Here is a 12,123-nt window from a genome sequence, read left to right as displayed (position 1 = left end):
GTCCAGAGAGCGACAGCTGCACACTCCGAGTGCTTCCCAACAACCACTCCTCAGGGCACGTATGAGCAATGGCTTCAGAGGGGTCTGTTCACCCCTTTTGAAGGAATGTTTGTGACTATCCTGAAGGCGGGGGAATAACAATGTCCCAGGAACAGAAGGGCATGAACTTTCCCAGGCCAGACTCTAGTCAGAGCCTGGCACTAGGAGAAAACGTGTGTGGATTCCTTTGGGAAGAAGCCAAAAAATAAGAACTCCTCTCCAGCAACCCTGGGATGGATTTCCTCTTTGCCTGCATTGACTGCAGTCATTTACAGCATGCAAATGAAATGTGAATGACTCCCAAGTCAGAGTGATGGTGTTTCACACCCCCTGCGCACAGCCATAAAGGGCCACCCAAGGTGCAGTTCACTCGAGAGGGCTGTCTCCAAAGAGTCCTGAAAACCAATGAAGACTTCAGAAGTCTCATGAGAACACTGCACAGACTTCAAGGAGAAGGATTCTAGCATTCCTGCCTCCAAATTAGATAGGGTAAGTTTTAGCCCGTGAAAAGCCTTCTTCCAGACTGCCACCGGAACGTCAGCCAACAACAACAAGGGAGAAAAGCACAGTCCTCTGGCCTGGAGATGGGGATGCCGCCACTTGAGCCCTAACGTGAACTCCTTCCCTGACCTGCTTCAGCAATGAGGATACCTATAAACCTATTACCAAGACACTGAAACGCAATGGAATTTGTTTGTAGGCAGGCTTGGGGCAAACTATAGCTTATTATGGGGGAGCAAAAGGATACTTTGTGTCTCAAGGACACTGAGTTAGAACTTTAGCACTGCTCTTCTGAAGGCAAGGCTGCATGGAGGGACCCCCTGGTTCACTGGGAGTTAGCAAAGCTCACACTGATTAGCTACAGTATTCCCAGGAAGTTGGCTTGCTGCTGGAACCAGCATTGCGAGGACAATGCATTCCTTTTTCAGCCTGCATTTGAAGAGAAGTCTCTTCCTCGGCTTGCAACTAACATTGCTTTTGGACTGCCAGGTATTATTGCTTGTGATCATCACAGGCTGTCAGTATTAAAAAACAGTAGTGAAGGGCACCTTTTGTAAGCTATTTAGGAAGAGCCAGCTGCCTGAAGGCACTGATAAGATGCCAGTCATTTGTCTCATGGGTCAGAACAACAAACGTAGGACGATTCCTCCATGTCTCCATTTTTTTATTTTAAAACCACCTTTAGTTTCAGTGCAATAGTCACTTCAGGACAAAACATGGAAAAACCTTCCAACTAAGAGTTTGTTCAGAAGAATAACCAACCAACCCCTGGGCTCTCCAAGGTGGATCATTTAGACTATACCAGGAGATGGATGAGGCCAACATAGCCATTATCTTGAGAGCTGAATGGAAAAAACATCCGTTAAGAGCCAGTGACCAACCAACCGGTGGGGTCTCTGCAAAGGGGCAGGAGACAGGCTTAGCAGGGGCTCGGCACACTGCCTGTATCACCTCAGGACCTGGTTTGCGCAGACAGTAAGGACGAGGGCTGGAAATCGAAGCTAGGGTGCATGTGGGTCTCCAGGCCAGCCCTCTTTAGGTATAGTTTTACATTATTGCTTTTTAGTCAATGTGCCACCTTATTAACTTCTTTATACCAAACCCATTCATTCCTTACTAACTCAGTCCTTTGCCCATTTGCAAACCCCAACTCTTTTTTTTGCCCTCCTGTGTTTGTTTTGGAGACAAGCCAATACTGATCAGCTTTATTTACAGACTGGGTCAAGAACCACATCCCATCAGCAATGCCAAGAACAAAATAGTTCAGAGCAAGAAATTTAACACACTTGTAAGTCATATAACAAAATGGAGGGGTTAAAAAAAATGCAGAGGCCACATTCTCTATTGGATAATGATAATTTGTGGGCCTGATCTATTTGAAAAGGTTCTTTAGAAAAGACAAATAAGAGACATCTAGAATCATCATCCACTGACCAGTAACTAAGAACTACCACCTTGCCAGCAATAAACCAAACATAAGACCTGATCTTGCAATATGATTTGCACATGTGTGCATATATATGCTACTCTTGTGCCTGCACAGAGCCCTGTCAGGGGTGCTGGAACAGAGAGGGTCTGGGGGCATGGTCCCATCACTTTTAAGAGTGAGAGGGCTCTGCCCTCCCATTTTTTACTGGCATAAAGGTGAGTGATGAGGGTGGGGCCTAAGCGGCCTGGGCCACAGTTCAGGAGCCGGTGACCTCTCCACTTCTGCCGCTCCTGAGCCACACTAGCCTTGTAGAGGCAAAGGTTCCACCTGTGTGGATCCAATTGCAGGACTAGGGCATTCATGGAGATATAAGTGTTTAAAAAGTGAGCTCACCGAAGCTGCAAAGTAGTGTGCATAGCTGTCATGTGGATTCCATTGTACAGCCCCAATGTCCCATTTGCTCTGACGGGAGATCTTGCGGTGACCTTCAGTTGGCATGTCCAGGTTAACTAGGTAGAGGAAACGGCGGCTGCAAGGTACATACACACAAAGAGTCCGCATTATCACGACTGGCCTGAAACCAAGCTGAACTAACAATCTGCCTATCACGCCAAAAAAAAGAGAAGCATTTGATAAGGCAGAAATAAAAGTTACTCCTGCAAATGCTGAATTCCCTCAAACCCCTTTTGTTAAGTGTGTGAAGTCAAAAGTGTAGAAAGGATCAGACTGGAGACACTGATAAATTAGAGAGGATCCAAGAGAGACAGAAAAGATAAGAGGATATCAAGACTGTTAAAGTTACTTCTACAAAAGGCTGGCGCTGGAATGTCCTGAATTAGCTATTACTGATCACACAAGGGTCAGAAGTACAGTAAGCAGGCAGCTGTTCTGGGCGCTCTGACAGCGCTGCCAAGACGAGGAACAGGAAGACAGCTGGGTTTCCTTTGCAAACCAAGCCTTTTAAAATTTGCACAGGTTTGCACAGGGTGCTGAGCATGCTGGCGGACAGAGGCTTGGCAATGGGCTCAGCTGTGGGTGTGGCACACACAGCAGATTTTCAGAAATGCAGGGCTGCCCCCTACGCCATTATAAACGCAGGCAAGCTAGCTGTGTTATTCGCATGTGCAAATCAAAACGTGCAAGTGGGAGTGGTATCCGGCTAGACCAAGGGTGGGCAAACTTTTAGGCCCGAGGGCCACATAGGGGTGAGAAACGGTATGGAGGACCGGGAAGGGAAGGGAAGGCTGTGCTCTGCAAACAGCCTGGCCCCCGCCCCCATCCACCCCCTGACTGCCCTCCTCAGAACCCCCGATCCATCCAACCCCACCTGCTCCTTATCCCCTGACTGCCCCCTCCCAGGACCCTAACCACCCCCCAGGACCCTCTCATCCTACCCCCCACACTCCCTTTCCTTTGACTGCCCCCTGCCCAGCCCCCCAGGACCCCACCCCCTACCCAATCCCCCTGCTCCCTGTCCCCGGACTGCCCTGACCCCTATCCACACCCCTGACCGGCTCCCCGGGACTCCCACGCCCTATCCAGCCCCCCGTTCCCCATTCCCTGACTGCCCCCCTGAGAACCTGCACCACATCCAACTGCCCCCTACTCCCCGTCCCGACTGCTCCCCGGAACCCCCTGCCCCTTATCCAACCCCTCGCCCCCTCCTTACCATGCCGCTCAGAGCAGTGGAGTTCGCAGCCCTGCCGTGCTGTGAGAGGGAACAGCAGGGGAGGAGCCAGGGGCTAGCCTCCCAGGCCAAGAGTGCAAGGGCCGGGCAGGACGGTCCTGCGGGCCATGTAGTTTGCCCTGAGTTAGACCTACACTGACTGCCGGGCCTGCTGTTCCTGTTCAAATCAGACACTGCTGGGGACAAAGCAGCACTGAGGGATGTGACTACAAAGAGGAGACAGGCAGGCTTGGGGGTGGGTGGGATGGTGGGTATCCATAGACTTTGTCTTTTTGCTTTAAAGACAGAGAGACAGGAGCACCATTGAGGGAGGAACCACCATTTAGCACAACTGTGGAGTCAGCCAGATAGCTACAGCCACATCTTTCATTTAGAAAAGAACATGCTAATGGCTGGTAATGTGCCATTAGCATATGGCAATGGAGTTACTAGCTCACAGTAATGTGACAGGTGGAAGCAAAACACATGCAGCCCAAGTGGTTTAAACACCAGCCACTAAAGAGGCTTCAGAGTCACAGTGCTAAAGGGAGCAGGTGCCTTGAAAGCCAAATATCTATGGTACTTGCTACCATGCCATGCCAATCTAGAGGGTTTCTTCCAAAGACCGGAACTGCAGGACCATGCATGCATTCTGCAGGGTTATGCCCTCACATATCACTAGAGGATCATGATGGTAGCTGCTCCCCATCCTTGTCCTGACCTCTTCTGGGCCTGGTATAACCTGACTAGTCCCTCCATATCTTGGCGATGGTGCTCCAGTGCGTAAGCACAGGGGTTTGCACTTTTCAAATAGGTAATTCATTTGTTGGAGGCCTGACCTTGTGGTGCACACTCAGGGGAATGTCAGAGCCCAAGGGGTGCTCAGCCTAGGTCCTAATTTATAAGAGAGCCACTTCTACTCTTCTCTCATGTTTCCTTGCAGGATCCAGAGACAGAGAAGGCAAGGGCCAATGTACATAGGGGTCAGGTGCTCTCAGACCACTGCCTCCAGTTCCTCACACATACCTTTCCACACAAGAAAGTGATACACCTGGGTCCTATACAAAAGGAAATGAGGGGTAAGGAGTGGGGTGGGGGAGATGGGCTTTGGAAAAACACGGTAAGATAAACTGGGGCATTAATTTAGCTAACCATGCTGCATGGATTCACCTGGCAGGGGTATTGACAGCAAAATCCAGGATCTCCCACCCACTTGCATAATTTAAGAGATTATGAATTAATTTATGATTCTAAAGAAAACCATCAGTGATCTGTACTTCAAACAGAATTCCAGATAGCCATATAGTTAAGTGACACTCCAAAGACTCCACTGGTGTCATCAGGAAAGCATCCACTGCAGAAACAGCAGCAGTGTTTGAGTTACTGTTTCTGTCTTTTGCCTCTCTATCGCGTTGGAAACGTGACCCAGTAAGCTCTGAATAGAATTCAGTTTCACCCTCCTCCAACAGTACATCAGCTTTTCAATCAAGATCAGCTTGAAGGTCACCAATTTGACTTCTAAAAGAGATTGCCACAAATTTCTATTGGAGAGTGTCACACTCACCCTGAGAGCACCGCATGCTGTCCAAGACAATCCACTGACATAGCAGTTGCCTGTCAAAGAGAAAAAACTAAATTACACCCATCAGTTTAAGTTTCCAGTCAAACAAAGCTATGTGCAAGATTGAAATCCTGAAGGAATGCCTGCCTGCTTATCTTTAAGAAGGCCCAAGCTGGTAGGGTGGAAGCAAAGCTTGCTTGACATCAGGGATAGAAGAATTATCTTCCCCCACAAAACACAGAATCTGGGACGGGGAGCTGATCTGACAGATGAAGATAGTGTGAAGATGTTGTCTCTTTAGTGTAGGTTGAAGAATAGATATGATAGACACAGCTGCAAGCATTGAGAGCTTACTTCATTTCCCTTAACTCTGCAACCACAGATGAAACCTTTTAATCACTGTCCTCTAATGATTATTATTAATGTGGTTCTGTTCCTGTTGTGAAGTAGCTTTTAAAAAAATCTTAAGCGTGCTTTTATTCCAGGAACATCTTTTATAATCCTGCACGTAAGTAAAGTGTGACCACTTCTGTAGGCCAGACATGCACAAATGGAAGATGGCTAAGATATATCAGAGTCTTCTTTATGTTTAACTTTCGTATTGATGGAAACTAAGAGACCCCAAGTCCCTCCAAGAGATTGAGACAGAACAGACTGGCAGATAAGATTCTGCAGAAAGAGAAAATGAAGCAGGTTTTGAAAAATTGACATTTACGTGCTAATGGTGCGTGGGAAGCTTTATCTGAATAGCCAAGGGCCTAAACCATCAATTTACATATCATTTAAATGTAATTAAAAAAAACTTCTAGCTCTCATGGTTTCAAAGGTAAGCTTCTAAATATGACCTGACTGTAAAGCAACATAGTGTCATCTTCCTAAGTCTGCAGCTAGCTAGCTAGCTCCAGTCCTTTTACTGCTGCTAAGAGCTTTGCCAAGCAGTATCAGTGTGAAATTAACAAGACTCTGGTCAGCTTCACAGCTACCAACTGGGCAGTAGAAAAAAGAATAAATATATATGTTGATTTTACTCTATTGCCTGACTGGCAAACCTATGAGCAGGGTAGCGCTGGCTGCCCTCCCTATATTTTTTTAGTGTTCATATTGTTTTGTTCTGGCTGGTAAGTTGAGTCTTCTGGCTAGTAGTGGGTCTCATACATTTCTCCAAACCCTGAAGCTAAGAATTTAAAACGACTCTGTTATTTAGGACCCTAAATTGCAAGGGCTAAAGCTATCCTCCGGGACTCCAGTTAAGAACTGCAAACAGAATTAGTAGTATAAAGTGTATTATGACATTTAGAGCAACGTAACATAGGGAAGGAGGATTTGCAACAATATTTCTGTCACAGTTCATGGCAACTGTGCCTATATTCCCCAGAGTGGTCCCTCAAGGGCACCCACTCTAAGTTCCCAGCTCCTCAGCCGTCACCTCTCTTGGGCAGAGAGAGCTGCTTTATTTTCCTTTTTTCTTTAAAGGCTGAACAGTTTTCTACCTACACTCTGATATTCCCAGCAAGCCAGTCTGCCTAAAAGGCCAGCATCTGTGCTTTGCTTTCTCTCCAGAGGCTGTGCCCTGTGGATAGCCCACAGTTATAGGTTACCACACAGCTCTTTATAAGCAAGCACCTTTATTCTTCAGGTGAAAGCATTACAGAGAAAACATATTAAAAGATTAAAAGAACCTACTTGCAAGCTAAAAAGTTTATCAGAGGTCACCCTCAACTCCAACAAGGGCTCTGGTAGGTGTCAGTCCTTCAAAACTCACAACTGGGTTTTCCCCATGGTTACAGGTTCATAACTGGCACAGACTGAGAATCAAGAACCACCATGAATAGTTTAATCTTGGCCTCATGTAACAGAAGATCAGCAGACAGTGGCCCGCTCCTCAGGGCCTAGCTTCAAAAGGCTGGGTTTTTGCATAATCAGAGGTGAGGAATTTACATTCACCTCCCCCTAGATCAGGGGTGTGCAAACTACAGCCCGCGAGCCGTTTTAAGCCGGCTTGTGAGCCACACCATGCGGCTCGGCCCCGCTCCAGCTGGGTCATTGGGTCAGGGGCCGCACCGTGCTGCTCCCGGAAGCCACGGCATGGCCCTGCTCCAGCTCCGTGCTCCAATGGGAGCTGCAGGAGCGATGGGGATGCATGGGGCAGATGGGCCTGCGGATGCGGCAGCGTGCAGAGCTGCCTGGCCACGCTCTGCGTAGGAGCCAGAGAAGGGTAATGCCACTGCTTCCAGGAGCCACTTGAGGTAAGTGCTGCTCGGAGCCTGTACCCCCTGAGCCTCTCCCCATACCCCAACCCCCTGCTCCAGCCCTGATCCCACTCCTGCTCTCCAAAACATCTTGATCCCAGCCCGGAGCACACTCCTGCACCCCAAATTTCTCGTTCCCAGACCCACACCAGAGTCTGCACCCCCTCCTGCACCCCAACCCCAATTTTGTGAGCATTCACAGCCCACCGTACAATTTCTATCCCCGTCGGGCCAAAAAGTTTGACCACCACTGCCCTAGATATTCCCCAGGAAATCCTCGACACTGTGTTACAAAAGCCCATTCTTGTCTGACACATTGTTCAAGATAGTCCTTTGAAACGCTAGGTCTCACATCTGTCACATCTCCCGCTTGAGCGGTTACATGCAATCCTGACTCACAATAATATATGAACTATTCATTTAATACAATGAACTCCAAAGATACTTAAACGCAATTAGTAAGGTCTCCTTAAGATATAACAGGAAATTGCCATCTCTATCACAATAGCTAGAATGACAGGTTTCAGAGTAGCAGCCGTGTTAGTCTGTATTCGCAAAAAGAAAAGGAGTACTTGTGGCACCTTAGAGACTAACAAATTTATTAGAGCATAAGCTTTCCTGAGCTACAGCTCACATCCGATGAAGTGAGCTGTAGCTCACGAAAGCTTATGCTCTAATAAATTTGTTAGTCTCTAAGGTGCCACAAGTACTCCTTTTCTTTTTGCGAATAGCTAGAATAGCTCCTTTTATGAAAAATGAAGAGGAAAATAGCTGAAGCCATTATTGACATAAGCGCTTTTGGTCTGATGAAGAACTAGTCAACTGGCAAGCATTTAATACAGCTAGAATAGAGCAACCTTATGCTCTTGGTACTTTGTCCATCTTTCCCAGGAGATAGGAGAACGCCAATAATTCAAAGCTCAAGTCATCTTGTAAAAAGGTTTTTAAAATAGGTTCAGTCAGCTGTTCCTGTTTTAAAAAGCTCTTTGCAATTTAGTAACCGTGCACATATGGTTGTAATTAACGCTTTATGTATCGGTATACTGCATTTGTAGACAGTGAGTAAGTGTTGTTAGGACAAATTTCAATGCCATAAAACTTAATTTCTAATGAGAACAGGACAAAGCGCCAGTATACAGTCTCACATCCTGGGCGACCATTCTGTCAGTTTTCAGAGTAGCAGCCGTGTTAGTCTGTATTCGCAAAAAGAAAGGGAGAACTTGTGGCACTTTAGAGACTAACAAATGTATTTGAGCATAAGCTTTCGTGAGCTACAGCTCACTGTCAGTGTGACAAATGAGGTCACTTGATAGGAAGATGGCCAGTCCAGTATTACAGGCTCGAATCTGGGTGTAAAACTTCACTGTCAAATTCGTTGCAGAGGTTTTGCATGCCAAGAACATGACCTTTCAGAATGCAGCTCTGAGCAAAACTAAGACAGATTTCCTCTAGACTAAATTCTCAGGTTACCTGCAATTAGCATTAATGCTTATTTGGATAGGTATGTTCAAACTATTGCATGTTTGAAAGGAATGCTTAGTCACCAGCACAGGCAGCATCCTCCATCCCCCCAAACATCTTTACTGCTCTTCTGTCTTCAGAAAGCATCTTCTCATACCCCAGAATGCTATCTGCTTTTGGATGTACCGTAACTATTGTTTTCCACTTTGCAGGAAGCAGACAGACTTGATTTTCCCTGGTTGTTCTATCTTTAGATTCACTAAAGAATCCTGTGGCATCTTATAGACTAACAGACATATTGGAGCATAAACTATCTTTAGATTGTAAGCTCTTGGAGGGCAGAGACCAGCTACTTGTTTAGCTTAGCTCACTGTCTTGCATGCTGACAGCTAATCAGAAAAAAAATATTTTAACCCACTTTTGGGCTGCACTGACAGCTTGCCAAGAACCTATGGGCCACATCCATTTGGATCAAAAAGCACAGATTACAAGCTCCTTCAATTTCAGCGAGGAGATGTAACCTGTAGACACTCCAGGTTTTAATCTGCTATATGGCCTTCTGCTAAGAGATACAGAATTGTAGGCTGTGGCCTGGAGTTTCCACAAGTAATGCTTTGGTATTAAACATCAGGTTGGCTGCAGTGAGGAGCTCTATGGGCTGTAAGTGCTGAGTGTTATTTGTCTGTAGATTGCTCTTTAGCCATCTGTGTAATGTTCATGTCACAGAGGCAGTGTGGATAGAACATGGATGAGATGCAGGCTATCACTGGTCTGGAGGGTGACCCCAGAAAATCACTTCACCTCTGTGAACCTCGGCTTCCCCAGCTGTAAAATGGTGATAATGATACTGAGGATTGACTTTGTAAAACATTCAGAGATATACTGCCAAGAAGTGCTCTGTAAGAGCTAGGGAGTTATAGTGTTTTACCATATGCTGTGAGCAGAGCTCTCACACAGCCCTACCCACAAGACCCAAACCCAAACCATATGAGTATGTTCAGTGTTAGTGAAAGGTGCCAGCCTACCCGCCCTGGGGACTTTTTCGCCTTCCTCTGTAGCATGGGGCATGGTTGACTTGAGGGAGGCTTCTCAGCTCCTTGAAGTCTTTGAACCGTGATTTAAGGACTTCAATAGCTTAGACATGGGTGAGGTTTTTCATAGGAGTGGGTGAGTGAGATTCTGTGGCCTGCGCTGTGCAGGAGGTCGGACTAGATGATCAGAATGGTCCCTTCTGACCTTAGTATCTATGAATCTATGACTGAAGTCCTCTACTCCTAGAACAGGCAGTGCCAGTTCCTAAATCCACCAGTGGGTCTTGCTGCTGACCTGCAAGAAACAGCTCTAGGAGAAAGGAAGTAGGTTTAGCCTCCATAGTCTTTTTAATCCTCAGCTTCTCTATTAAGATTGACAACTGTCATGTTGAAATCTATCTGCAAGGAAGAGGACTGAGACCCCTGACTCATTTCACATAAACTGTCAAGTGGTAAGATTTGATCTCTCCTGATCAGGACCAAATCTGAACAAGTGAACTAGAGGCGAATGTCTTCATCTCATTATCAATTCTCTGGAAGCAATTGTTCACCATGGTACCATGTTCATTTCTCAAAACTTGATCTCTTTAATATTTTGATTAGAGGAAGAGATGGAGGAATGCAAGATGTAAAACAAAGAAGGCTGTAGGCTGGATTCATTACACTGAAAACGTATTAACTCAACACCTTTGTTCCTAAAGAAGTAGTGTGACAGAGATGGTAATTTCCTGCAATATCCTGCACAAACCTGACTGAATTAAGTTGGTCTGTCATTGCGGCCAGGGACTGCATGTAATTTCATGGGGAAGAGGGACCACAGCTCTAACAGGAGCTAAGAACAGGGGGGCTGGTTCGGTAAATTCACTCCAGCTGTAACACCACCAGAGCAGTATCCCACTTGGGGAGGCTTGCATATACAGTTTCAAACTGGATTCTCCATGGACCACTAGACAAAAAAAGGACTTCTGGTTAAACAGCCTGAGTTAAAACAGACTCAGGGCCTTCTTTCTGATCCTACAGATGAACAGGACCATCTGTCTAAGTGGAGAAGGGGCAGTCCTTTCTTGGAAGGGTTGGAAGGACTTGGCCCAGTTTGTTGCCTTGTTCTGAGCAAAAGGGGTTATGAATTTGTAACCACAGAAATAATCCCTGGTGGGGTTTAAAGGACTGTTTACTGGCCAGACCACTTGTTGGAGTTGGGGTGCTCTCTGGCATGCTTATTGGCATGTGCAATATAGGCTCTTTTATTGTGTTAATATGTTTTCTCTGTAATGTTTTTACCATAAGAGTAAATATGCTTGCTTAGAAAGAGCAGTGTGGTAACTTAACTGTGATAATTACACTGTTTTCTGTCTCCAAGACGAAGAGTAAAGCAGGCCCTGCTTAGGCATCCTGGCTTTACTTGGAAATTCACAGTGAGGGCTGCCTGGAAATACCCATTCAGGAGGGACAGAGGCACAAGTCTCCACCCAAAAGAGGTGACTGCTGGGGAGCTAGAAGCTAAAAGTGGGAACTCTTGCTGGACCACAGAGGGAGAATAAGGTGCAGTTGGGGATTGGTCCTGCTTTAAGCAGGGGATTAGACTAGATGACCTCCTGAAGTCCCTTCCAACCCTGATATTCTATGATTCTATGAACTGTAACAGACAGAGCTACTGTGTTCAACTGTTGTTGCAATTGCTAGTGCTTCTTTTAAGCATGTTTCCTTATGTGGTATATTTTAAAACATCTGCATTTGGATGCACTTGTAAGAGGGTTTCACTATAAGTAGTAGCTTCCAAAATATAAGTTTGTCTTCTTGTTTTCTTGAAAAGAGGGCCCCCAATTTTCTTCCAATCAAACCCAACTGAACAATGTAGACTAGAGATAAACTGCCATAGAAAATAATGTAAAGGTTGCTTTCACCAGCTACTCAAGCAGTAACAGAAACAGTAAATCAGCACATTAGACATGGGTCTGTTCCCCAAATGTTTTAAATGAGTTATGGCTATATGAACAAGATATAATTTGCACATCAGATTTTACATGATTAAGCTGGACAAAAATACTAGAACTCCTGGTATAGTCATTTTAATAAGAGGAAGAAATATATAATCAGCAATTGAGCAAAAACAATAAAGAAGTTATTCTCAATTGATTAAGTGTATGCATTCAGCAAAACATGGGATGTTTAGCAACAAACTTCAA

General features: G+C 45.8%; 1 protein-coding gene across 7 annotated transcripts in view; it reads right to left on the bottom strand.

The window, feature by feature from the left end:
* Positions 1–12,123, bottom strand: part of WDR59 (WD repeat domain 59) — an 85,176-nt gene that overhangs the window by 66,043 nt on the left and 7,010 nt on the right. For 3 of the 7 annotated variants that reach the window (XM_038368209.2, XM_038368212.2, XM_038368213.2), the window contains 2 exons: positions 5,200–5,249; positions 2,363–2,498 (listed from right to left, as the gene is read on the bottom strand). In XM_038368209.2, the coding sequence (XP_038224137.1) occupies positions 2,363–2,498; positions 5,200–5,249 (186 nt within the window). Of the gene's footprint in view, positions 1–2,362; positions 2,499–5,199; positions 5,250–12,123 lie in introns of those variants that run through there. The other 4 variants (XM_038368210.2, XM_038368214.2, XM_043495375.1 and 1 more) reach the window with 2 other exon arrangements.

Source organism: Dermochelys coriacea, chromosome 12 (assembly GCF_009764565.3).
Source record: "Dermochelys coriacea isolate rDerCor1 chromosome 12, rDerCor1.pri.v4, whole genome shotgun sequence".
NCBI lineage: Eukaryota > Metazoa > Chordata > Testudines > Dermochelyidae > Dermochelys > Dermochelys coriacea.
The sequence above is the reverse complement of the archived record's forward strand: the minus strand, read 5'-3'. Positions and strand labels throughout refer to the sequence as shown.